The sequence below is a fragment of the Danio rerio genome, chromosome 4 (genome assembly GCF_052040795.2).
Source record: "Danio rerio strain M-AB ecotype USA chromosome 4, GRCz13ab, whole genome shotgun sequence".
NCBI lineage: Eukaryota > Metazoa > Chordata > Actinopteri > Cypriniformes > Danionidae > Danio > Danio rerio.
Genome location: NC_141024.2, coordinates 76716202 through 76744088, shown reverse-complemented (window position 1 = coordinate 76744088; position 27887 = coordinate 76716202). Strand labels below are relative to the sequence as shown.

At 38.5% G+C, this 27887-nt stretch overlaps 2 protein-coding genes and 1 long non-coding RNA gene across 53 annotated transcripts in view; 2 read left to right on the top strand and 1 right to left on the bottom strand.

Moving 5' to 3' along the window:
- The window catches only part of LOC148682569 (uncharacterized), a 1090975-nt gene that overhangs the window by 277091 nt on the left and 785997 nt on the right, over positions 1–27887 (top strand). The gene's annotated exons all lie outside the window — the stretch shown is intronic.
- Positions 1–27887, top strand: part of LOC567883 (NOD-like receptor C) — an 89213-nt gene that overhangs the window by 3023 nt on the left and 58303 nt on the right. For 8 of the 50 annotated variants that reach the window (XR_015483940.1, XR_015483942.1, XR_015483941.1 and 5 more), the window contains exons 3-9: positions 5630–5706; positions 7357–7473; positions 8928–9044; positions 15570–15686; positions 21271–23178; positions 25213–25386; positions 26912–27085. Coding sequence is in view for 18 of the 50 variants with exons in the window: in XM_087249699.1 (XP_087105825.1) it covers positions 5675–5706; positions 7357–7473; positions 8928–9044; positions 15570–15686; positions 21271–23178; positions 25213–25386; positions 26912–27085 (2639 nt within the window). In the remaining 32 variants the exon portion in view is untranslated. Of the gene's footprint in view, positions 1–4307; positions 4444–5554; positions 5707–7356; positions 7474–8927; positions 9100–15513; positions 15687–20898; positions 21169–21270; positions 23179–25212; positions 25387–25510; positions 25685–25820; positions 25995–26098; positions 26273–26911; positions 27086–27887 lie in introns of those variants that run through there. The other 42 variants (XR_015483957.1, XR_015483959.1, XR_015483956.1 and 39 more) reach the window with 16 other exon arrangements.
- Positions 4328–7169, bottom strand: LOC147845330 (uncharacterized). The gene is made up of 2 exons (XR_015484378.1): positions 6309–7169; positions 4328–6031 (listed from the first exon to the last, which is right to left on the bottom strand). It is a non-coding gene; the product is annotated as an uncharacterized LOC147845330 (long non-coding RNA).

Below are 27887 nucleotides of genomic sequence, written 5' to 3'. Positions count from 1 at the left end.
TGAGAGAACTGGATGAGCTGCTGCAGCCTTTATAAAGAGTTGAATTGCATTTAGGAAAAATAGCAAAGCCAGAAAATTCATCATAGAGTGTTCAGCAGTGTCAAATGCTTTATAAAAGTCAATAATTAACATTAAACTGTCCTCTAGTATGAAATAGTTATAGTCAGTTAGGTCAGGAATTACTCTACTGTTATTCCCAATAAGCCGTCTCTTCAGAAAGCCTGATCGTTCTCGGTCAATGATCATATTTAAAGATGTTTAATTATTTGTCCAATATCAGAGTAAATGTTGGTGTCAGCTGTTTCCACACACCTATTGTAATGCTCATGTTGGAGATGTGCATACAGAATCTGTTGATGGAGACGCCAAGACACATATTAATGTTGAAAATGCAGATAAAACACACATGCGCATAACTGAGCAGGAGAAACAGTTTATTCAGTGAGGAAATATGTGCTTAAACTACGATGGAGACACTTTTACTGATCACACTCCAGTATGAGCATTATAAAGGTCATGTGACTGTGTTATAAGAGATCATGTGATGATGAAAGTGTGTGTGAATAGATAATCCAGCAGGCTGCAGAGCACACTTTACAACATCTGGTCATTTTTAAACTGTTTCAGTATTGGTGTTATTATATCATTGATGACCTCCAGAGCTGTCAAGAGCATCTGTGCTCCGCGTCTCACACCTTCAAACTCCACTGCGCATTCATTGTGTGTGGACATCGTCTGCAAAGTCATTTATTAACTGAAGAAAAGATTCCTGCAGCTTCTTCTACTGCGGTAAATTCAGTTTTCACTGTTGATATTTGGCTTCAGTTCATCAGGAAGTGACGTTTGTGTTCTCTTTGACTTGGATAGAAACGCTGCTTCATTCACACGTCTTCTAAGCCATATTCCAGTTTTGCACATGCATTTCATTAGCATTTTTGGATGGAACCACTATGGAAAGTAAATCCTGACAATTTTAAATAAATCAAATCAACGATGGAAATTAAAATGAAAACCAGATGTAGGGTCCACCCAGTTGGCTTAATGCCGGTGTCCACTGGTGGATGAAGGTTCACTGCATGTTCGGTCTTTCCAGTGCACAATGTTGATTCACCTTAAGTTTAACTCATATCTGACTCCAGTTTGAGTATGAGGTGGTTTAGAATATTAATATATTTATCCTCGTTTTATCTGACTCCAATCATGAAACATTAAGAAGATTATATCGATATGTAATTTAGATAAATGTTTGAACCGTTTGTCTTCACTAGTAACTATTACATCCGTTCATTCGGGTGCTCATGTCGCTCAGAGAAATCGCCTCGGCCGAAGGCGTCCCTCACGGTCACACTCCGGTCAGTCTTGTATATTAAACAGAGGTAAATTGACTAATACTTTAGATGGCCGCTACCAGCGCGCTCGTTCTAAAATACTTTAGTTAGTCCCGCTTAGATGTACACCTTTGAGTTAAGACAATCATCATTTCTAATTAGAGGTTAGGGCATTATTATAAATGTACCCGACTACTGGACTCTATAGTAACTTTGGTTTTCACCAGGCCCATGGTTTCCCATATGAACTTAATTTAGAATAATATTACCTTCAAACAAAGGTCGGGTACCCAATCTAGGTTAGTCGTGCAACACCTTGTTGACCTAGACGGAAGTTATCGCCCTTTCCACCTAAGTACACATGAATCAATATCAAGAGTCAGCCGGATCTCTAAAACACAATTAGTGTGCCAATGCTCCATCTCAATTGGATTTTAGTCCGTCTACTGACCTGACGCAAGACGTGCGGAAACAAGGATACAGCGTAATCTACTTGAATTAATAATTACAGAGTGAGCAAAATATGGTCAAACATTACAATTTATTAGTCAGGTAAATGTATTATGCCAATTCAATCAGTCAATTCATAAATGATCAATACAAAACATCCAATTATCAAAGATAAATCCAAGATGAAAAGATGCAGACCTGACTTCAAATTATACATAACGTGGAGCGTAAGCTCTGTTACGAGCTGATCTGGTTAAGCAGAATCGCCCTGAGCATTTCTCATACCTTACCTTAAATAATCCAAGAATCCCCTCAAGGAAGGGGGTGTGTGTATAACAAAAGGCATTCACACTTGGTGCTGCCTGTGGAAAAGTCACACCCTTCACAGTGGTTCAAAAGATACCTGAAGTTGTATATTTATTGTTTTGATTATGTCTATTTGTGAGAGAATGAGACCATTGTACCAGTCTCACTGAGACATTTCCAATGATATCAAACATGATAGATAAAGTCAGTTTGGTTAATCTAGAACATTCAGACATTGAAATGACCATATGCGTGAGTTGGGGGGATGAAGCCGAGTTTCAGCAGACTCAGATGCAAATGCAGCAGGAACTGGTTTTTCCCGCATTCCCCCCTGCTGGGTTGTGGAGTCACCAGTCCCTATTTTCTGCTCATGTTTTGAATTGTCAAAGACATCAAAAATATTTGCAATATTTCAACTCTTACACAGATTAACAATTTCCTTATAAAACTCTGTTCACTAAATTTCTGCCAAAACTGAATATGATAATTCGCAGATGATCCCTAAAATTGCGTGTGTGAATGTCCGGCAAATTTCAAACCTAAAACCAACTGTGTCTGCAGTGTGTGTTTGTTCTTCCCCAAACCACAGAAGAAGCCCGTGACTCCTGCTGGGGGATGACGGCTGGTTCTCCTGTGTCTTCTGTTCCTCTTGCTGTACCAGTGCAGCAGCTGCTTCATGTAAAGGCTGACTAACAGTTTTAGCCATTTTACTTCTGTTATATACATTAGTAACTCATACTGTCCCATCCAGCAACACCGTGCTTCTGCCCTCGGCCTCTGTGTGTGAAAGCACTCGACGTCACTTGAATATGCCCCGCCCACTCATTAGCATAGGCTTTCATACAGGTTGCACTGAAAATAATATCAAAAATGAAAACTGAAATACAAAAAAGTTTCAACAAAAGAAAAGCTTAAATGTGCATTTTAATTAGAATCGTGTCACTATTATAGCGAGAACATCAATAACAAACATTGTGTTTGTGTTTTATTCTTCAGTTTGGATTGTCATTTTAATATTGTCAGTCTTGATGCAGAAATGCAGAGAAAATGAAATGTGAAATCAGAAACTTTGTTTTAATTATGGATTTGACAGGGACGATGTGTTGTCACAGTGAAAATGAAAATTAAATCAGTGCATTTTCAGGTTTGGCAGATGTTTAGTGAACAGTGTTTTATAGTGAATTGTTAATCTGGTTTTCAGTTTAATTTCCATCCTTTATTTGATTTATTTAAAATCGTCAGGATTTACCTTCCATAAAACACAGCTAATGTTTAAATAACTAATTGGTCTTCAATTCTCCGAGTACATTTAGTGTTTGTTAGATTGTGCTCTTAGTGTAATTACTCCTCCTTTTAGTGGAGCTGGATGTTCTCCAATAATAGTTGATTCTTTAAAGACGGCAAGTAAAAAAAGTGCAAGAATATTACAGAAAGTTTTGTAAAGTTCCCCTGTCAACCCCACACTAACAGGAGATTTACTTTCTTTAAGACTCTTTCTACAATCTGTATTTAAATCTTCATCGCATGAGTTCCAGGATCAGTGTAAATGTTATTAATATTTTCTGATACGCTGCTAAGAAAAGTTCTACATTAGTGAGTTCATTAAGTGAGCTATGTCATTTACTATAAAACTGGGTTGCACAGTTAGAAATCTCCTCAGGATTGTCAGTGACAGAGTTGTTCATTATTAATGCGTTGTCAGATGACATTTGATTTTTTCTGAACTGAAAACATGTTTAGTATTCATTCTCCAGCTTCTGTTTATTTTCATCCTGACAGATCTAATGCAGCTGTAGTGCTGTGTGTGATGTAGAGGAGCCGGCTGCACATACATGCACACACAGCTGCTGAATTATTCTGCTTATAAATGTCTAAACCAGGGAAGTAGATGCAGCGTGTGTTTTAACAGCACAAACCCAGAGATTTGAGCAACATGAGGTGGAAAGTTATTTTTACAAAAATAAAGCTTAATATATCAGACACCAAACCAACACCAATGAACAGCATAGTAAACATGAACAGCATAGTGTTGGGGATTATTCATTTTTATGGGGTGCCAACTTTACGGAGGGTGACCAGACGTATTGACACTGGGGCTCTGACTCCTCTCTCGACAACACCCCACACAGGCGCCACTGAGTCTGCTGTGTGTGTTTACGATGGGCGTTAATTCGGGATCTGGCAACCCGTGTTGTTCCGCACCCTCCAGATATGAAAGTGAACATGCGCAGTTATCGCCGCCATTTTAGACACACGGAGTCTATCGTCTGGAAAGCAGGAAACTCTTTAAAACTGCTATAAAGTAAAATGTAAACGCGCTGGAAGAACTCGAGGACATGTGTAGGGTTTATCTGAGCCGGTAAGTATGATGTGTTGATGTAACAGCAGCAGCTGGGTTTCTTCATGTAATAATGTCGCAGATGTTTGTCGTGTATTGAAGTGACTGTGTTTAACTGCGGGCGCGCGCTCCTGACGCTCCCTGAACGCTCTTATTATCAGGTTCACATAAACAACAAAGTTTATGCCTTGTGTTAAAGTGAGTGATTGTGTGTTATTATCTGGGGTTTACTCGCTGTTGTTCTCCAGCATGTTGATCAAGGTAATGTTGAGTCCACATCAGACTGTAAACTGCCGGAGCTGCAGACTGACGCAGTTACTTTACTGACTCTGAGTCTGTGCTGCTGTGACTTACTGTCCACTGATACACACCTAACACACTTTAACATAACACTGTTTTCTTTCTTGAAATGATGTTGAATTAAGAGTGTTTACATGATGTAATATTATTATAAACTGTTAATAATAAGAGTTGTTTGTAGGCTAATTATTAGTAGCTGTATGTTACTGATGTTAAGTTCAGGTTACATTATTAACATGACATTTAGTAGAGTATTGGCAAAGCAATATAAAGTATGTAATATATGACATATCGTCTAACTTAAATAAATAATCAACACATGAGAAATACATAACAGAAAACTGCAGTGTAAGATATCAGTCGTCTCAATCCGCATACTTCTACTACAGCCTGTTCACTCCTCATTCTGTTATTTCTTTCTCTGTGCAGTTGATCCTTGTGAGTTCATTAAAGCATCGATAAATACACGCCGCTCAGTTTTATTATTTTTTAGATGTACGGCTGGCAGTAAGAAGGGTGAGCAGACTTGTTGACACGGGCTCTGACTGCTCTGGCCACCCGATAGAAGCGCCCTTATCCTTCCTTTCCGGGATCTGGCAACCTATGCTGCTTCGCACTTTTTTTAGAAAGGAAAGTGAAAGAAAGGGTTAATTCCGCCATTTTAGACACAGAATCAGCGTCGTCTGCAGTGCATAAGCTCTTTAAATATATTGTGTAATATAAACGCGCTGAAAGGATTCAAGGACGCGTGTGGGGTTTATCTGAGGCGGTATGTATGATGTGTGTTGATGGCTGTAATCCTTCATTAGTTTACTGAAGCTCGTGATGTGAGTGTGTACAGCTGCTGATCTATTCTGCTGAATGATGAAGGCTGATCAATGACTGCACATCTGTGATTGTTTCTCAGTGTCTGCTAGACTTTCTGCTGGACATCACACTCTACACATCCATCATGGAGGACACACACTCTTCTGGAAGCAGCAGGTATGAGTCCTGACGGGGCACAGTACACAACATCATCATGATTATTGTCTACAAGACAGGAATATTGCTCTCTCTCTCCCTCTCTGTGTGTGTGTGTGTGTAGGCTATTTTTATCTTCATGTAATAATGTCTCTGATGTTTCTCGTGCTGAGGCTTCAACATCCCAGTACACTATTAAAGTTCCCTGAAGGTTCCTATAAGGTTCCCATAGATAACAGTAGGGACCCCATGTGTTAAAGTGAGTGATTGTGTGTTATTATCTGGGGTTTACTCGCTGTTGTTCTCCAGCATGTTGATCAGGGTAATGTTGAGTCCACATCAGACTCTAAATTCAATTCAATTCAATTCAGCTGTATTTGTACAGCGCTTTTACAATGTAGATCGTGTCAAAGCAGCTTCACATAAATGGTCATAGTAACTGGAACAGTGTGGTTCAGGTTTTAGTTTTTAAGTTCAGTTCAGGCGACAGCGGAGAGGGAAAAAAAACTTCACCTGATGGTAGTGAAGAAAAAAAACCTTGAGAGAACCAGACTCAGTTGGGCACGACCATTTTAATTTCTCCGCTGGCCAAAAGTCTTGTGCAGAACTTCATTCGCCGTGACTCTAAACTGCTCCAGACTGACGCAGTTACTTTAATCTGGATTTATGCTTTCACCTGGCGCAGCATCACGCACCTCCGCAGACTGTGCGCGCACATGGCAGCTTGCGAAATGGATGAGGCTTTTATACCTGCTATGTTTGCCATTGTGATATTCTTTAAAACGACAGGGGCCACTCAAAGGAAACCCAGCGTAAAATCAAATGGATAAACAGAAGTAGCCTGATTTTAAGGGTTTTTAGAACCATTTTTTATCAAACTGTGATGCATCACTTGCTTTTGTTCATATAAAAACACAGTTTTATCTTTTAAAGTTTATTAAAATATTAATGGCAGCAGAATATGAGTTACTCTACGAATATATTCTTTATTATGGCAAGAATAAAAGCAAAAAAAGTGCACTTATTAAAAAATTCAGCTGTTTTTAGATTTAGCCCGCTTCACAATTCACACATGACTGTCTGGCTAGTTACTGAGGCTTTACTGAGACTGACTCAATAGAGTGGAGGAACTATGACGTCACTTTGTTGGCTAATTGGCTTCTTTTGTTTGTAGGCTGCTGATTAGTGTAGCCAGCATGAGAGAATCTATTAAACACACTCCAGACACAAAATAAGTTTACAGCATGAATCCTTCAGTATACACCAGGAGTGTGATGATTCACCTGACTCTCCATTCAATACGTTTCACCATACTGATCGTTTAGTCATGATTGTTTAACACTTATTTGAAAGAAATCACCACAACCAAATAGAAAATTTAAAAACAAAATACAAAAAACACACAATACAAATCACTGAAGACTCACTAATATAAACCAGGGGTCACCAAACTTGTTCCTGGAGGGCCGGCGTCCTGCAGATTTATGACCAAAATAATCATGATTATGATGTTCCCATAATCGAGCAGCTCTAATATATCAGTACAACAGAGGGGGAAAGTATTGATTTGCAGTGTATTTAAACTGAGGTGTCGCATGCCCCTTTAAAGAGTGGAGAAAACATTTACTGTTTGTGTTTCATGTTAAAACTTAAAAATCTCCTCTGTTTCAGCTCACATGAGAGGAGGAGAGCAGAAGCAGAGCCCAGCTGTGTGTCTCTGAAGAGTGACCAGTCTATAGATCATCCAGCAGCATTTAGTAGTGAACACACACCACCTGCTGTCCTCAGGTAGATCATCTGCACACACACACACCTGACTATACTGCAGCATTTACATGATCATGTGTTTCTAGAAGAGATCAGACATTATTACTCTTTATTCTGTCAGTGCACTGAAGACATTCTCCTCAACACAAGAGACTTTAACAGTCAATGTCAGCTCATGCTCATTTGATCAACAGTAGAGGATTATTAGAGTGTTAGTTCACACACTCATCACTGTTAAAGCGCTGCAGAAACACAGACGAGGCAGTAGAGGAAGGACACTTGTGAAATGTCTGTAGTGGAGGAAGTTAAAGTGATGCAGTGTTTATATGCACACATTTGGCCACCCCTCTGTGGCTGCACAGTAATGTGCTTTTTCTACATAAGAGAAGATCACAGTGAAATGCCATTGGGTTTCTAGAGGAAGCTAGATGATGATGTGTTATTCAGACAGATATATATATATATATATATAGTCATATGGGGGGGAGGCAGGGAGGGGTTTTGTGCTCGTGCATGTTGCGCTCAGTTTCACGTTCATTCGGATGTACAAAGAGAATATGCGTGGGATTCAGCGTACGCAGTGTTTCATACATCTGAATTCTTTACTGCGTACGCACATCTACAGCTTTGTGCGTACACAATGTTTTAGTATGATTTCCCCGCAAGTCTTCATACATGAGGCCCCTGGCGATTACATGAAGGATTAAACAGAAGCTCTCCTGCTAGATGTGGCAAACAGTTACCTGAAAACTCCATCCCACAGACTTTTCATAGCAGACTTGAAGCCAACGGAAGTCTTTTATCCACTCCTGCAAAAGTGTAGATGGTGGATTAACATTCAGCACATGATCACTAGTAAGATGTGTCATTATCAGTAACTTTAGATGGTTTCTAAAACTAAATCTGTCAGTGTTATTTTCATTCTCCTCTTCAGCGCTTTACAGTGTTTCGCAGTAGTAGCTCTCTCTGTCATCCCAAGCCAGAAGCGCTGACTGAGTGATTGACAGCTGATATTCAGTGCTAGAGCAGTGGTGGGCCAATAAGAAGAGTGCGAAGGCGGGGCAAGCATTACGGACTTGGCTTTGTTTACTGCAGCAAGTTGACATGACAACTGTTTTAAACCATTCCTGAGCGCTGCGTTTCGCTTTTCAACTGCAGAGATGCATTCTTCATGAATGCCTCCCGATACCACGCATGTGCTGAACATTTTGCAGTAAAAACTGGTCTCACACAACAATTTTATGCACTCTCACACATGCTCCCAAATATATTTTGAGGTCGCATAGATAAAAATTTTGGCGCATATGTGACCAGAATGATCGCAATTTCGAGCCCTGGCATGGTCTGAAGATGATCGGAGTCAAATTTGGTGAAAATTAAATTAATGGTCGAAGAGGAGTTTTTGCAAAAAAAAAAAAGTTTTTGAACAAAATCAATATGTGTGCAGCGCTGAACTCTAATCTCCTCTGTTTCAGCTTACAAAAGCGGAGGAGAGCAGAAGCAGAGCCCAGCTGTGTGTCTCTGAAGAGTGACCAGTCTATAGATCATCCAGCAGCATTTAGTAGTGAACACACACCACCTGCTGTCCTCAGGTAGATCATCTGCACACACACACACCTGACTATACTGCAGCATTTACATGATCATGTGTTTCTAGAAGAGATCAGACATTATTACTCTTTATTCTGTCAGTGCACTGAAGACATTCTCCTCAACACAAGAGACTTTAAAGGGCCATGAAAGCCCCTCGTGTCAGCAGGGTGTTTTCACACCTCTACTTTGGAAAAAGTCAGAAAAGTGGGCGTGTCCAGCTCTGTTTAGGGGGGAGTTTCGGAGGAAGAAAAGCGGCTTGGTGTGGGAGTGTCTATTTGGGCACGCGCGAGTTTCAGAGTCAAAACACACAACCACAGCGGACAATGTGACTGTTTACATGGACATCTGTAGTCGAATTATTTGCCAAATTATTAAATGTTGGACTTTAACTGCAGTTTGGCTCTTTCATTCAGGGAATTCATTCATGTCCCTCCCGACAAACGAGATATTTGATTCGAGGACTGCTGTAAGCGTGTATTTTTCATGCAATGTTTGATACCGCACGGCGAATGAGAGAAAAAAAAACTCAGCATTTCCCGGAAACTTAGATGCACATGGCAGGTAGCGTCAGAAAGCCGCGTGTGTTATTCCGGTCACAAAATCCAACATGAGGTTATAGTTTGGTTGTAACTGTTAGTGCTAACTATTGCACTCGGTGCAATAGTTTGTTTGATACGAATAAAATACGAACTGAATAAACAAAGAGCACTGGTCGCTAGGGTTGTAACAATATACCGGTATGACGGTTTACCACGATTTGAACGTGCACGATTATCATACCATGAACAATTGCACATCAACGGTTTTAACCCTTAGGCCCCGTTTACACTAGTACGTTTTAGTTTTAAAACGGCGTTTTAGAATGAAAACGATCCGCGTCCACACTCGCGTTTTACCCAGCGTTTCTGAACTGCTCTCCGTCCACACCAAAACGCTGAAAACGCACATCACGTGACCACACAGACGCTCTCGGGCAAGCGCTGCAGCCCATCTACCCAGATGAGAGCTCTGCTAGTCGGACTTCTCATCAAGCATCTCCCGCTGGATCTAATCTCACTATATTTATTAAACGGGATATTTCATTCATCTTGTTGTCTTTATCTAACGACATATTCCCCGACTTTGGGCATTGGAATCTATTACTTGTTCTCAGTTGACGTGTTTTGGCTGAGCGCAAAGATAAGTTAATGATTAATGTAACCACGTACATTCTGTATATTGACTTATCGCTTGCCTTTATTTCCTATAATGTATAAATTTATTGTATGTTATACTTTTAAAATGGCCATTATCGATTCTTAAAACTGATACTCAGCAAAAGAGAGGGGATGTTTCGTATTTTCACTGAAATTGAAAGGAGGCAGTTGTTATCGGCTCCGTTTTGTTATAAATATCCAGACAGTGAAGATGACGCTCATCTTATGCAGCACGGCGCCTCAACATGTCTGCTGTCTAAGTTGCTAATATTAAAATGAAAATAGGCAGTTCCTTAAATCATGTTTACATTTTATTGTTGAGAAAGTGAAACAACGAAGCCAGGGTGATGTGAATGAAGTTATAAAGTACACGGTTCCCTTTGAAGATTTACCCGTGTCCTCGGTATAGTCTGCTTTTCCATATCAAACTGAGAAGAAGAGATGCAGCCTTGATCAAACTTGCGAAGTCTGAACTTACACGGAGAAGATTCAGGACTGAACTGTGTGTTAGGCTACTTAATATTCAGGAAAAGCCCCAATCAGAGAGGCGAACGTCTGCAGCCCCGCCTCCGTTTTCAGATGTCTCCGTTTTCCATCATCCACACTGAGACGGAGCAGCAGCGTTTCAAAATGAAAACAGCCTCTCCAGCGTTTTCGAAACGCTCCGTTTTCGGCGCTCGAGAACTCCGGCGTAGTGTGGACGGTTGGCGTAACCGTAGCAAAACTTATGCGTTTTCAAACTAAAACGCATTAGTGTAAACGGGGCCTTAAAGACCGAGACAGCCGCCCGCGGCTAAAAATAAGTATTGCTCTTAAATGTTTAATAACTTTTGATCCGATTCATACAATTCAGATTGGCATAAAGAAGAGAATCTCAGCTTTCCAGTGCTGTATCACATAACATTCGCAGACTTTCAGAGGCTCCGGAATCAGTGCGGTTACGTCATTAACATTTGACAACGCTGATTTGACAAAGAAACGCTCGTCACTGTGTCTCCGAACAAACCAGACATGATACATTGATGCATTGTCCCTCCTCCATGCCCAGATTGGTTCAAACTCGCTACATCACAACCAATAAGCATAGGTTTCGCTTTTGTTTGTGGACCAAGCTTTTTGAACAACACGGAATGAGAGATAGGCACACATTTATGCGCGGCTAAATAAAACGCAAAAAAAAAAGTTTTGCATGAAATAATTCTCATACTAAGTACTTTTGCATGCACAGCAGCACAGAAACATGACAAAACAGTGACACAGCAAAGACGAACTGCTGCTCTTGCTGTTTTCAAAAGACGCAAATGAAGATGCAGCTGTTTATCTGCATTGCAGACATCCATATCCAAATCCATATCCACAGACAACCATATCCATGCTGGCACATAAAACCTAAAGATGTTCCATATTGAATCTAGTTTCGTTATGTAACTATTTATAGTATAGTAAATATTTATATCTATTTTTTCCTGAGGATTTGCACCATGTTTATTTGGACTTTGACACATTATTTATTATTTTCTTATTTTTATTTGTTCATTGTAAGTGGTGTTGTTTATAGTAACTACAAATATATTATTTGGAAAAAGTCAAATTTGCTTCACTGTTCTATTATTTTGTAACATTTGTAACATACCGTATACCGCGAAACCATCAAACCGTGGTATTGTTTTAGACGATTATCATACCGTGAAAAATTCATACCGTTACAACCCTACTGGTCGCTCACTTACCAAATCTGTAGAGACAGGACAATCACCAGCAACTAGAGCCGCGTCTTTATGAAGAGGAGACGAGCAGCGAATCTGGATCTCAGCGTTTGCAGATGAGAACAGCTCTCAGGTAAACAATAATCCTCCTTAGACACGTAAGTTATTGTTGTGGAGCGTCGCGTACACTGTTAATCCACACGTGACTCCAGCTGCGCTCTCACAGAGAGAAAATGAAAACAAAACTTCACTGCAGCAAACTATAAAAGCAACACTTCACGCTTGTTTTGCCAACACAACGTGGCGTCTCTGTCGTCTAAACACTGTGACAGTAATGAATATTAATGAAGTTGCACAATAGAGCGCGCTGATTGGTTTGAACCAAGCCTTACTCATGCATTAATGCAGCACACTGTAAGACGTAATAAGACACACTCTGGCACAGACGTCCAGTCTGCACGCTGGAATACACGCTATTATCTCATGACCGTGACGCAGCTTCAACAATTCGTTTCAAACCGGAAGTAGGAATTTGCTTGAAATAACGCAAAAACAACCAATTTACACTTTTTAGTGAAATATAGGTGTCCTAATAGTGTTTATAGCAGTGTGGGACACATATACGACTGTCAACAGCTCAAACACATGTGTTCTGGTGTTTCGTGACCCTTTAACAGTCAATGTCAGCTCATGCTCATTTGATCAACAGTAGAGGATTATTAGAGTGTTAGTTCACACACTCATCACTGTTAAAGCGCTGCAGAAACACAGACGAGGCAGTAGAGGAAGGACACTTGTGAAATGTCTGTAGTGGAGGAAGTTAAAGTGATGCAGTGTTTATATGCACACATTTGGCCACCCCTCTGTGGCTGCACAGTAATGTGCTTTTTCTACATAAGAGAAGATCACAGTGAAATGCCATTGGGTTTCTAGAGGAAGCTAGATGATGATGTGTTATTCAGACAGATATATATATATATATATAGTCATATGGGGGGGAGGCAGGGAGGGGTTTTGTGCTTGTGCATGTTGCGCTCAGTTTCACGTTCATTCGGATGTACAAAGAGAATATGCGTGGGATTCAGCGTACGCAGTGTTTTATACAGGGCCGGCCCAAGCCTTTAGGGGGCCCTAAGCAGAATTTTATTTGGGGCCCCTTGGTGCAGACAATAGGATAAATTATCGTTAATCCTTGATTATTTGCACACTTTAAATTTAAAACACGCATTATCAATTTTATTTGCTGTAGCTGTGTTGCTTACATTATAAAATATGCTTTTTTTTTCTTACATATACTTTTTGTATTTTCTAGTTCAAATATCTAAAAAAATCACTTTAAATCAAAATCAAATTAAATCAAGAAGCATTTTCCACAGAAAATCTGTCTAGAAAATGTTTATTCTTTAAGATTTTCTACATATTTGTTTTTTTACATGGCTGTGAAATTTGATCACAAGAAAACCAACCATGACATATAAAACATTTTGCAAATGAAGGGTAAAAAATGCATCAAAGTTATAAGATGCATTTCTTTCATTAAAAGCACACATTTATAGTATTGCAACTGTGTAAAAAAAAGCACACAACTGTTCAACAAGCTGAAAAATGCAGAGATAGAGGGCTCATCTCTAAGTTAGTCAGAGCAGCAGCATCACAATTACCCTAGTGAAGCCTTTAAATGACACTTTAAGCTGTATAGAAGTGTCTTGATGAATATCTAGTCTAATATTATGTGCTGTCATCATGACAAAGAGGAAATAAATCAGTGGTTAGAAATGAGTTATTAAAACGATTATGTTTACAAATGTGTTGAAAAAAATCTGCTCTCTGTTAAACAGAAATTAGGGAAAAAATTAACAGGGGGCTAATAATTCAGGGGGCTAACAGTTCTGACTTCAACTGTGCATGTTAGAAAACAGTTAAAATAGCAATGTATTGCTTTCTAGTTTTCTGTAAACTAAAGACATTTATTACAACTTGGCCAACCTATTTGATGTGTTTTATGCATAGCCCTGGTTTATTTTTAATCATGCTAAATGTTGCATTGCCACTAGATTAATATATTTTCTTCAAGAACAGTAACTGATTGGAATGCTCAGAAAGGTGAGCACAGACTCCTCTGAGCACTTATAATGCCTCCAGCAGTGGAGAACATTAGTTATTTACTCATCCATTAAAAAAGAGCATTATTTTAAAGTTTTTTAATTTCTCTAATATTTTCAGCAAAAATACCATCTACAAGACTTTGCAAAGGTCTGCAAGCGTTAAACAAATGAAAAACCCTTCAAATGATGTGTTCTTGTCCTATTGATATCTTTATATATTTTGGTGGAATTCAATAGTGTGAGCCCATATTCCTGTATGAAGTTTCACAATTGCAATCGCTCATCTGTCAGTGGTTAAAAAGGCTGCTGCGTCTCTGATGTATTGTTGATCCACCATTACGGGAAGAGCCACCTAGTGGCAGCTGGGTGTACTGCAGTCACAGTGGTAAATGGCTGCAGTCAGAGTAGATTAATTAATTCAGATCTTTTGTACATTTAGATAAATATCGATTATTGGCGCCAGAGCGTATTGATATATTTGCCCCACCCATAATCTATAACCAAACTCTCCAACAAACTAAAACAAAAACGAAAGTTAGTAATTTCATGCACTCTTGGGGGCCCTCTGGTGGCCATAGCGCCCTAAGCAGCCGCTTAGCTCGCTTATGCCTTGGGCCGGCTCTGGTTTCATACATCTGAATTCTTTACTGCGTACGCACATCTACAGCTTTGTGCGTACACAATGTTTTAGTATGATTTCCCCGCAAGTCTTCATACATGAGGCCCCTGGCGATTACATGAAGGATTAAACAGAAGCTCTCCTGCTAGATGTGGCAAACAGTTACCTGAAAACTCCATCCCACAGACTTTTCATAGCAGACTTGAAGCCAACGGAAGTCTTTTATCCACTCCTGCAAAAGTGTAGATGTTGGATTAACATTCAGCACATGATCACTAGTAAGATGTGTCATTATCAGTAACTTTAGATGGTTTCTAAAACTAAATCTGTCAGTGTTATTTTCATTCTCCTCTTCAGCGCTTTACAGTGTTTCGCAGTAGTAGCTCTCTCTGTCATCCCAAGCCAGAAGCGCTGACTGAGTGATTGACAGCTGATATTCAGTGCTAGAGCAGTGGTGGGCCAATAAGAAGAGTGCGAAGGCGGGGCAAGCATTACGGACTTGGCTTTGTTTACTGCAGCAAGTTGACATGACAACTGTTTTAAACCATTCCTGAGCGCTGCGTTTCGCTTTTCAACTGCAGAGATGCATTCTTCATGAATGCCTCCCGATACCACGCATGTGCTGAACATTTTGCAGTAAAAACTGGTCTCACACAACAATTTTATGCACTCTCACACATGCTCCCAAATATATTTTGAGGTCGCATAGATAAAAATTTTGGCGCATATGTGACCAGAATGATCGCAATTTCGAGCCCTGGCATGGTCTGAAGATGATCGGAGTCAAATTTGGTGAAAATTAAATTAATGGTCGAAGAGGAGTTTTTGCAAAAAAAAAAAAGTTTTTGAACAAAATCAATATGTGTGCAGCGCTGAACTCTAATCTCCTCTGTTTCAGCTTACAAAAGCGGAGGAGAGCAGAAGCAGAGCCCAGCTGTGTGTCTCTGAAGAGTGACCAGTCTATAGATCATCCAGCAGCATTTAGTAGTGAACACACACCACCTGCTGTCCTCAGGTAGATCATCTGCACACACACACACCTGACTATACTGCAGCATTTACATGATCATGTGTTTCTAGAAGAGATCAGACATTATTACTCTTTATTCTGTCAGTGCACTGAAGACATTCTCCTCAACACAAGAGACTTTAACAGTCAATGTCAGCTCATGCTCATTTGATCAACAGTAGAGGATTATTAGAGTGTTAGTTCACACACTCATCACTGTTAAAGCGCTGCAGAAACACAGACGAGGCAGTAGAGGTGAGGGCTGATGGACACAATGTTTCATCAGCTCACAAAACATAACTCTTTTATTAAGAAAACAATTGCTAATGATGAGCTCTGTAAAGAATATATAACCAGGAGCAAGAATATACAACACTAATACTTATAACACAATCTTTATCAGCTGAAGCACACATCGAGAAACGCACACACATGGCTCTACTACAGGATCTTTTTTTTTTTTTTAATCTTTTTTTTTTTTATTAGTATATGCAAAAATCATACAAATACAAGAAAACATCAACAGATAACAAATACAAAGCAACAAAACAAAAACATCAACAATATAGTCAGGTACTGGTATGTGCAGGGGTGTGTGCGTGTGAGTGTGTGTATACATGTTAAGGTAACTTGGTGAATAGGTCAGAGTACATACGTTAGGAACAATAACAGTCAATAAATGAAGCAAGTGTCACAGATATAGATAAAACATAAATAAAGAAACCAGTCAGAGGTAGGGAGTAACAACAATGCTTATTAATGTATGATAGTAAATATGAGAGTAAAAAGAGAGAAAGAACAACATTAATAACTGACAACAATAATAATAAATCACAAGTGCTACACCAACTACTACTACAGAAAGTTACTTATATTACAACTACTACTGCTTCTACTACAGCCACAACCACGACTACTACTACTAAAGTGTCTACTAACGACTACCACTACTGATACTACTATAGCGTTTGCTACAACTAATACAACAACGTCTACTACTACTACTACTACTACCACCACCACAATCACTTCTACTACATCTACATCAACAACATCTACTACTGATATTACTACACCAACAACGACTACTACTACTACTGTAACAACCACACCATTACTACTTCTGCTACTACTATACCAATGACATCTACTACTACATGAACTACAACTTCTATAATCTCCGTAACAATTACTCAATAACAATCGATACTATTACACTGTCTACTACTTCAACTACTACTACTACTACTACTACTACAACTACTACCGTTACAACTACAACAACTGCAACCTTACTAATGATAATGGTATAAATACTTGTAATAATGATAATGAAAAGATAACAGGACAAGTCAGAACAGTAATAATAATAATGATAACAAAAAATAAAAGTAATACCATTTATGACAAAGATGTCGAGGAAAGGGGAGGATGGGAAATCAGGGAGAAGACAAGTAATAATAATAATAATAATAATAACAATAATAATAATAATAAATAATAAAAATAGTAGTAAGAAGGGGAAAGAGAGGAAAAGAGAAAATAAACTAATAATAATAAACAAAAATTAATAAAATAATAATAATAAAAAAATAAAATAAAAATAAAATAAAAAAACAGAAAATGAAGGGGAGGAGTCGAAGAAAAAGAAAAGAAACAAAAAGAGTGAAAAATAAAATAAATAAAGTTCAGCAAACAGAGCAATGAGAATAAGCAAAAAAAAATTTATAATAATAATAAAAACTAAATAAATAAAAAAGAAAACACTATATCAATGCTAATTATGAATTATACAAACCCACATGGAAGAATAATATTAAAGATATGTATGATAGATTATTAACTTGATAACTATAATATACTCATGTTGGTAATAATAATAATAATAATACTAATAATAATGATAATAATAAAAAGAACAACAGCTGTAACAATAAATTGAGGAGGGTGTAGTTGTGTCATGGGCATTGAGGTATAAAGTGTTTGTCAGTTGCTTTGTGATGCATTAAAAAAAGTGTAACGTGTGGCATGGATCAGTCCAGTGCAGTGCCCAGGCTGCCATGCCTACGTTACACTTTACCCTGTGAATTTAGTACATGTAAGTAGATTTTTTTTCTATCTCTTTTTTTTCTTTTCCTCCTCTTCTCTTTCTTTTTCCTTTTCTTTTTTTTTTTTATCTGTTGTTGGACTGGTCAGGAAAAGTACTGGTATATAAAAAAAAATAATAATAATAATTTATGTATAATAATAATAATAAATAGAAAACAAATATTATAAATAATAATAATAATAAAATGAATAAATATCATTGATAGAGACAGAAAAGGGGAACAAATAGAACAAAAGGGAAAGTAAAGAAGTATATAAAGACCGAATTATGATTCTTTTATTTTAATTGTTTACATTATACTTTTTTTCCAATTGATTTATTTATTTTAAATTAGATTTAATATTAGATTTTTTTTTTCTTCCTCATATCTACCTGACCCTATCTCTCCCCTCTTGTTTATATACTGATGAAGGTGTTGTTAGGGAATGGCTTCAGGCAAAGAAGATCTTCAATGGAGATGTATTCTGTTAATAAGTTTTTCCAGTATGAGATGTGAATGGTATTTCTTGATTTCCAGTTCATGAGGATAGTTTTCTTTGCGATAGTTAGAGCCACCAGCAGAAACTGACCATTTGTATTATTTATATTGATTGTGGATATGTCACCTAATATGCAGAGGGAGGGACACAGTGGGATGTGACAACCCATTAAGTTGGAGAGTGAGTCAGTAACCTTTTCCCAAAATGATTTAATTGAAGTGCAATGCCATAAGGCATGAAGATATGTGTCTGGAGTGTTTTGTGTGCAATGTGAACATATTTCTGACGTGAAACCCATTTTAAATAATTTCTGCCCAGTTAAATGTGATCTGTGAAGTACTTTGTACTGTATAAGTTGTAAGTTAGCATTTTTAGTCATGGAAAATGTGTTTTTGCAAATTTGAGTCCAGAATGCAGCATTGGGATTAATAGATAAGTCTGTTTGCCATTTAGTGGTTGGTAGAACTAATGCATTGTCTGATTTTGATATCATTTTGTATATTTGGGAGAGCAATTTTTTAGAGGGAGATATATTGATAAACTCTGAGATTTGAGGTGGAAGGTCTAGATTGATTGATTGGTTAGGTAATTTTGACTTAATTGATGATTTGATTTGTAAGTATTCCAAAAAGCAATTACTCCCAATGCTGTATGTCTGGGCTATATGGGAAATGGTGCCAGATTATTATTAATAAAGATATGTTGAAGTTGTGTGATTCCCTTGGCGGCCCATGTGCGAAAGTTAAGTGGCTTCTTGTTGGCTAGGAAATCAGGGTTATTCCAGATTGGGGTGTATTAAGATGGTGTGAGTGGGGAATTTGTGACCTGATGAAATTTCCACCAGGCTGTCAGAGTTGCTTCTATTGTCGGCATTTTAAAACAGTGATGTCTCTTGATTGATTGACTGTGAAAGGGTAATTCTGAAATGTTAATGTCTTTGCATATTGATTGTTCAATGTCTTGCCATGTGTATTCTGATGAGTTAGGTTTAATCCATTTGTGTATGTTTTGAAGCTGATTTGCCAGAAAATAGTTGTAAAAATGTGGTGCTTCTAATCCTCCTTGTGTTTTTGGTTTCTGTAGGGTTGTCAATTTAATTCTTGGGGTTTTGTTTTTCCAGTAGAATTGTGTTATAATAGAGTCTAGAGGTTTGAACCAGGTATGTGTGGGTTGTGTTGGAATCATTGAAAATAAATAGTTTATTTTTGTGAGAATGGACATTTTGGTTACTGATATTCTGCCCATGATGGATAATGGTAAGTTCATCCAGCGTTGCAGGTCATCATCTATTTTTTAAGTAATGGAGTATAGTTAAGTGCAAACAACTCTGACAGTTAAACTTAAGTTATTGTTTCCTGTAATGATGTTTGGGGATTTTGTAAGTATAATAATATGTCATCAGCATAAAGACTTATTTTATGGTGTATGTTTAATGATTGAATTCCTTTAATATAAATGTTTTGACGGATAGCTGCTGCAAGTGGTTCAATGAATATGGTGAATAAAGAGGGAGAGTGGACATCCTTGTCTAGTTCCCCGGTGTAGAGTGAAGCTGCGTGATGTTAGTCCGTTAGTAATGACAGTAGCTGAGGGTGATGTGTAGAGAATTTTGATCCAATTAATAAATGACTTCCCAAAACCAAACCTCTCTAATGTGGAAAACAGGAATTTCCAGTTTACTTTATCGAAAGCCTTTTCAGCGTCAAGGGTGACTATGATAGAATTGTTATTGTTTATTGAAGAGTGGTGTATTAGGTTTATGAGTCTGCGTGTAATTTACCTTTAATAAAACCGGTTTGATCTGGATGGATTATGGATGGCATGATTTTTTCTATTCTATGTGAAAGTGCTTTAGCAATTATTTTAGTGTCTACGTAAATTAGTGAGATTGGACGATAGCTTGACGGTAATGTTGGGTCTTTATTGGGTTTGAGGAGGAGTGCAATTGTAGCTGTGTTCATGGTATCTGGAAGCTTTGAATTTTGTTTTGATTCGTTAATCAACCGGATGAAAAGTGGTGATAAAATTGACCAAAAGTGTTTGTAGAACTCAGCAGGGAAACCATCGGGTCCTGGTGATTTATTATTAGGCATGAGTTTAAGTGCATTAGAAATTTCTTGTTGTGATAAGGGGGATTCAAGAGAATTTATTTGCTGTTCATTTAGTTGAGGTAAGTTGATATTGCTAAGAAATTAGTGAATTTCGTCCTGGGATGGGTTTTTTCAGGGGAATATAATTTACTGTAAAATTTTTGAAAGATCTGATTTATTTCTTCTGGTGAGTTGGTGGGTTTCCCTGCTGAGTCCTTAATGACTGATATTGTTGTTTTTTCTTTATTGTGTTTGATTTGATTAGCCAGATATTTACCAGATTTGTTACTATGATGGAAGAGTTCTTGTCGTAATCTGTGAATAAGGAATTGAGTATGTGCATTAATTAATTTATTTAATTGTGATTTATATTTTCTTAGAAAATCTTGTGTTTCTTCTGTTGGATTATTTATGTTAATGTCTTCTAGATCTTTAATTTTCTGTTCCAGTTCAGCTTGATGTTCTTTCTCTTTCTTTTTTTTGTAAACAGAGTATGAAATTATTTTCCCTCTTAATACTGCCTTTCCTGTTTCCCACAGAAGAGATGGGGATGTTTCAGGGGAGTCATTTATCTCTAGAAAGAATGCCCACTCTCTTTTAAAATAACTGTCGAAATCCTGATCTTGAAGAAGAGAGGTGTTGAATCGCCATCTGGAAACGGGGTTTATGTCTGGTGGTTATATTCAGTTTTAATGTTACAGGAGCGTGATCACTAATGATTATTGGGTGGATCTTTGATTCAGAAATATTAGATAAAATAGAATTACTGGTGAGAAAAAAGTCAATGCGGGAGTACGAATGATGAACAGGTGAGTAAAATGAGAATGCTTTATTGTCCGGATGCTGGATCTTTACAGGATCTGTACACTCGTACTGATTTATTCTTGATGTTGTTGTTGTTGTTCCTGCAGTGTGTATAGAGAAGATCAGACTGGAGACCTGCAGCAGGATTCACTCCAACCAGAACATGATGAACTCCAGAGAGTCAAAGAGCAGCACAAAACCAGCATGAAGTACAAGTATGAGAGATTATTTGAGGGAATCAACCATGAAGAGACTCCAACCCTCCTGAACAGCATCTACACACAGCTCTACATCATAGAAGGAGAGAGTGAAGGAGTGAATGAAGAACATGAGGTTTTACAGATGGAGAAAAGAGCCAGAACAGAACCCTCACAACACACTCCAGTCTACTGCAATGACATCTTTAAAGCCTCAGCTGGAGCAGGACATGAGGAGAAGATCAAGAAGGAGAAAGCCCAGATCAAGACTGTTCTCACTAAAGGCATCGCTGGAATCGGGAAAACCGTCTCTGTGCAGAAGTTCATTCTGGACTGGGCCGAGGGAAAAGACCATCAGGATGTAGATTTCATGTTTGTGCTTCCATTTCGAGAGCTGAACTTGATCAGAGATCATCAGTACAGTCTTCACAGACTTCTGCTGGCCTTTCATCCTGAACTTGAAGATCTGGAGCCCAAGATTTATGAGCAGTGTAGAGTTGTGTTCATCTTTGATGGTCTGGATGAAAGCAGAATCACACTCAACTTTTCAGATGAGGAGAAAGTTTGTGCTGTGACTGAATCTTCATCAGTGGCTGTGTTGATGCGGAGCCTCCTGAAAGGAGATCTGCTTCCCTCTGCTCTCATCTGGATCACCTCCAGACCAGCAGCAGCCCATCAGATCCCCTCCAGATACATCCACCGTCTGACAGAGATTCAGGGATTCACTGAGCCTCAGAAGGAGGAATATTTCAGGAAGAGAATCAGCGACGAGCGTCGAGCCAGCAGAATCATCTCCCACATCAGAAGAGCAAGAAGCCTCCAGATCATGTGCCACATACCCGTCTTCTGCTGGATCTCCTCCACTGTGCTTCAGAAGCTCCTGGAAGAAGATGTGAGTGCAGAAATCCCTCAAACTCTGACTGAGATGTACATCCACTTCCTGCTGATTCAGATCAACATGAGGAAGCAGAAGTATGAAGAGAGAGATCCAGAGAAACTCCTGCAGGCCAACAGAGGAGTGATCCTCAAACTTGCTGAAGTGGCTTTCAGACAGCTGATGAAGGGCAATGTGATGTTCTATGAGGAGGACCTGATTGAGAGCGGCATAGACGTCACTGACGCCTCGGTGTATTCTGGGATCTGCACTGAGATCTTCAAGGAGGAATCTGTGATTCATCAGAGGAAAGTCTACAGCTTCATCCATCTCAGCTTTCAGGAGTTTCTGGCTGCTTTCTTTGTGTTTTACTGCTATTTAACAAAGAACAAAGAGGAGCTGGAGTGGATTTATTACAGTGGATATTTGTATAATCATCATCTACAGTTGATACAGTTGTTACAGTTTAAGAATGCTCTGTTTAATCTGCTCAGATCAGCAGTAGATAAAGCTGTGGAGAGCAGTACTGGTCATCTGGATCTGTTCCTGCGGTTCCTGCTGGGCATCTCCCTGGAGTCCAATCAGAGACTCTTCCAGGATCTGCTGCCACACACAGAGAAGAGCTCAAAGAGCATCAGGAGGAGCACACAGTACATTAAAGAGATGATCAAGAGAGATGATGATCTCCCAGTTGACAGATCCATCAATCTGTTCCTCTGTCTGCTGGAGGTGAAAGATCAGACTCTGGCCAGAGAGATTCAGGAGTTTGTGAAATCAGACAAACACTCAGAGGAGAAACTCACTCCTGCTCACTGCTCAACAATCTCCTACATGATTGAGATGTCAGAGGAGCCGCTGGATGAGTTAGACTCTAATAAATTCAACACATCAGATGAGGGAAGACGGAGACTGATACCAGCTGTGAGGAACTGCAGGAGAGCTCTGTGAGTATTCATTCATTCATTCATTCATTGATCACAGAAGACACACATTAGTCTGCAGTTTAATAAATCACTGCGCGTGAGTGATCATCCTCTCATAAGGTATTCACCTGCTTTTGTTTGCGTGAACAGCTATTTTTTGTGCTGCTTCTCGATTCTAAGATCACATATTGAGCCATCCTCATTGTGGAACCCTGCTTTAAGAAAACTACAATGTAAACATTATTTCCAACCAGCCAAAGTGGCTAGTGGAGGTGGCTGTCTAACCTGCCAGAGCTGAAATCTACCCACATTTGGTGTATTAGCCGGTGTTAATGTAAGGCCCTGTTTCTGAGCTAAATCTCCAAAACTGTCCAATGGTGCGACAAACTCGAGCATAGTTCAGTAAATTACAGCTCGTATGACTTAAATAAACAGATCAGGGTTAATTTTACAGTAGCTGTTTTAGTAAATGGCAGTCATGTTTATCATCCATGTATTTCTAAAATCAGGAGCTTGTTGTCAATAACTGAGCACCGTGTCCTCTGGTGTGACGCTATATGCTCATTATAAATCAGGCAATCTTTGGACAGTTGAAAGACCCCATGCTCCTGCACATGCTCAGGTTTAGCCTCAGGATTATATATAACTCGCATATTTATCCTTCTGGAACCACTGTACAGTTCTTGAGTTTTGTTGTTTGATGTGACGTTCATTTATTCAGAATATCCAACAGGTTTAGGAGAAGAAAGTATTATTTATAATTTCATGTAAAGTGAATAGCACTATATGAAGTGCTTTTGCCTTACAGCATTATGATGTAAAGAATTATAATGTTGTGTACGTGTATCTGTTTTATTGTCATTCTATATCAAGCCTCCATTGGACAGGTGCAGGTTTGCTAAAACACTTAATCAAATGCATTTGTTTGTCCAGTGTAATTGTGATGTCCATGTCGCATAAAATATTACAAAATGTCCAACAATGAAGATAAATCACTTCCCACTCTTTATTATTAAGAGGTGTTTCTCTTCATGCGTAAAGTAAAAGTAAAACAGTAAAGGAACTGATGAAGTTGGTGACGCTTTTATTGACTCAAACAACTTTAATAGCTGCATCACTCAGAAACTGTGTTTTACCAACTAAAGCATTTTACTATCTGTTTAACTGCCCATATACAACTGAGTTCAGTTCAAGTGTATTTCTATAGCGCTTTACAATAGTTATTATACTGTTACAATGATTATATTTTTACAATAATCCTATTTGAGAGATTTATTTATATTTAAAGAGCCATTATAATTTCACCGGTGTGCTAATAAATAGCCTTCAGTTACACACAGAATATCAAAATAATCATGATGATATTCTTTTAATAATTTATTTATACTTTATACACTTATACATGATGATTTACTGTATGCTGTTTGAGATGTTAATTCAGATATTTATTTTATGCTTTTATTTCAGAAAATAAGTAATAAAATATGAACCCTTAAAGAGTCCCAGATCCCTGTCAGAATAAACCTGATAAAGGGTGTAGGACTGTAAATGTGTAGGCTGCAGGAATAATATTGAGAAACAAAGGCCCAATCCCAGTTCTCCCCCTTAGCCCTTCTCCATACCTCTATCCTGGTTTTTCGTGTTCACATGAAGGGGAAGGGGTGTCCTTATTTACTTATTTTGTTAGCAGTTGATTTCTCCTCACACTGAAGGCAGTTTTTTGACTATTTTATGTTCTTGTTTGTCTTTCCTCATATGCTTGTTGTTAATATGGCTGTAAACTGCAGATCTTCAGCAGTCGTTATCTCATTAACTACACCAGTTTCAGTGTCAGTTTAACACTCTGCAGACTGAACACATGAACACATCAACAGTGTCAGTAGAACTCCACACCACTGGTGGTGGTGTAGAGAGACCCCCCTCATGATTGTAAAGCGCTTTGGGTGTATGGCCATACACAATAAATGCGCTATATAAATACACATTACATTACAACTCTGTATAATCTGCCAGATTAACACATTAATACAGTTGTTTGTTTTGTCCTCTACACAGGCTACAGGACTGTAATCTCACTGTTCAGTGCTGTGAGAGTTTGTCTTCAGTTCTACAATCCTCAATCTGTGTGCTGAGAGAGCTGGACCTGAGTAACAATGACCTGCAGGATTCAGGAGTGAAGAAGCTCTCTGATGGACTGAAGAGTTCAGACTGTAAACTGGACACACTGAGGTCTGAGCTCAAACACCTGATTGATTGATTGATTGATTGATTGATTGATTGATTGATTGATTTTTGTGACAGATGTATTACTAAAACTCATACTGTTAATGTAATTTGTGTTCTTCTTTCTCAGATTGGTCATGTGTAATCTCACTGTTCAGTGCTGTGAGAGTTTGTCTTCAGCTCTACAATCCTCAAACTGTGTGCTGAGAGAGCTGGACCTGAGTAACAATGACCTGCAGGATTCAGGAGTGAAGAAGCTCTCTGATGGACTGAAGAGTCAACACTGTAAACTGAACACACTGAGGTCTGAGCTGAAACACCTGATTGATTGATTGATTGATTGATTGATTGATTGATTGATTGATTGATTGATTGATTTTTGTGACAGATGTATTACTAAAACTCATACTGGTAACGTAATTTGTGTTGTTCTTTCTTAGCTTGGCCATGTGTAATCTCACTGTTCAGTCCTGTGAGAGTTTGTCTTCAGCTCTACAATCTTCAAACTGTGTGCTGAGAGAGCTGGACCTGAGTAACAATGACCTGCAGGATTCAGGAGTGAAGAAGCTCTCTGATGGACTGAAGAGTTCAGACTGTAAGCTGGAGACACTGAGGTCTGAGTTCAAACATCTGATTGATTGATTGATTGATTGATTTTTGTGATAGATGTATTACTAAAACTCATACTGTTAATGAAATTTGTGTTCTTCTTTTTCAGATTGGTCATGTGTAATCTCACTGCTCAGTCCTGTAAGAGTTTGTCTTCAGTTCTACAATCCTCAATCTGTGCCCTGAGAGAGCTGGACCTGAGTAACAATGACCTGCAGGATTCAGGAGTGAAGAAGCTCTCTGATGGACTGATGAGTCCACACTGTAAACTGGACACACTGAGGTACAATAAATCCACCACATTTTTACATATTATAAATACTACCATAAGTAGTTGTAAATATTGTGTAATGCCACAAAGTATGATGAGATGAGAGAAATACGTGTGCAGTAATGATTATTGCACTGTGCTTTAAAATAGTATACAAACTATTCCTTTCTCTGATTTCCTTTATTATTTTATGTAAATGAGTCAGTATAACTGTCATCAGAGTCATCAAATGTCAGATTATATTGAACAGACATCACAATGATGTTTAGTGTTCACTTCAGAAGTGAAACTCAAACTGCACTGCTCTACATGATGCACAGCAGAGAATGGAAACGTTTTATAGTTTGTCAACTGAACTGAAATGGTCATTTGTTGAATTTGCAGCGTATTTACTGAATCAAAGGCCTGCTCAAAAACCTTTGTGAGGTTCTCTTATATTCTATAAAGATCAGTATTGTCATTTTTAATTGTGGTGAAATATATTTGTAATAAAGGATATCTGTAAAATTCACATTTTTATCTCTACATTTACAGGAGACTGTGTGTTAGTGACGCCTATTTGTCAGACTAATATGATGTGTGTGTGTGTGTGTGTGTGTGTGTGTGTGTGTGTGTGTGTGTGTGTGTTTGTGTGTGTGTGTGTGTTTGTAGGTTGTCTGGCTGTATGGTGACAGAGGAAGGCTGTGGTTTTCTGTCTTCAGCTCTGACTTCAAACCCCTCACACCTGAGAGAGCTGGATCTGAGCTACAATCATCCAGGAGATTCAGGAGTCAAGCTGCTCTCTCAACAACTGGAGGATCCACACTACACACTGCACACACTCAAGTATGTGGACGTCATTCTTGCTCAAAGTTCAGATATTGTATGAGCAGCACTTCTTTTTGTCCCGCAAATAGAAGACATCATATCTTACCAATCTTGTTAATAGTATTTACGTGGCCAACGATAATAACATAACACAGTATTGGGTTAACTTTAGTAAGGTAACAAGATCTACAGCTCGAGGCAATGACTTAGAAGCACATAAACAAGAATATAGTTCTTACAAAATGAGAATGAAGATTTATCGAGCTACACTACCATACATGAAACTAACTACATAATAAGCAAACAACAAACAAACGCTCACACAAACACACAGAGGCAGTTCAGAGGGTGCAAAATGAGTTGACAACGTCCCAAATTATTGTAATACTTCTTACAAGATCTTAGAATAACACCTGAGAGACCACAAAAGCAGAGATATGGCTTATCTTTAACTGCTGAAGATCAATCTGCACCAAATCAGCCAGAGACAACATTAGTTTTTTTACTTGCACTTTTGATGGTCTGGTTCGTCCCCATGGCACTGTCTGCCAATGAGCAGCTGCCATGAAGGGCAGGGCCACGCCCCGTACCGATGTAGGAACGGTCAATCATTAACAGACTGCATGTAGATTTCACGTGGTAAAACTCTGGCAAGATTGAAACTATCTTACATCAAATGTTACAAGACGAATACTGTTTAAACTACTAGCTTTTCCTTTACACCAACGTATTGCAAATGTCACTAGCTTTCGTTCAATACCAGACATCATACATTTCAGACACATACAGATCATTTTACTCTGCTATTAGTGTTAAAACA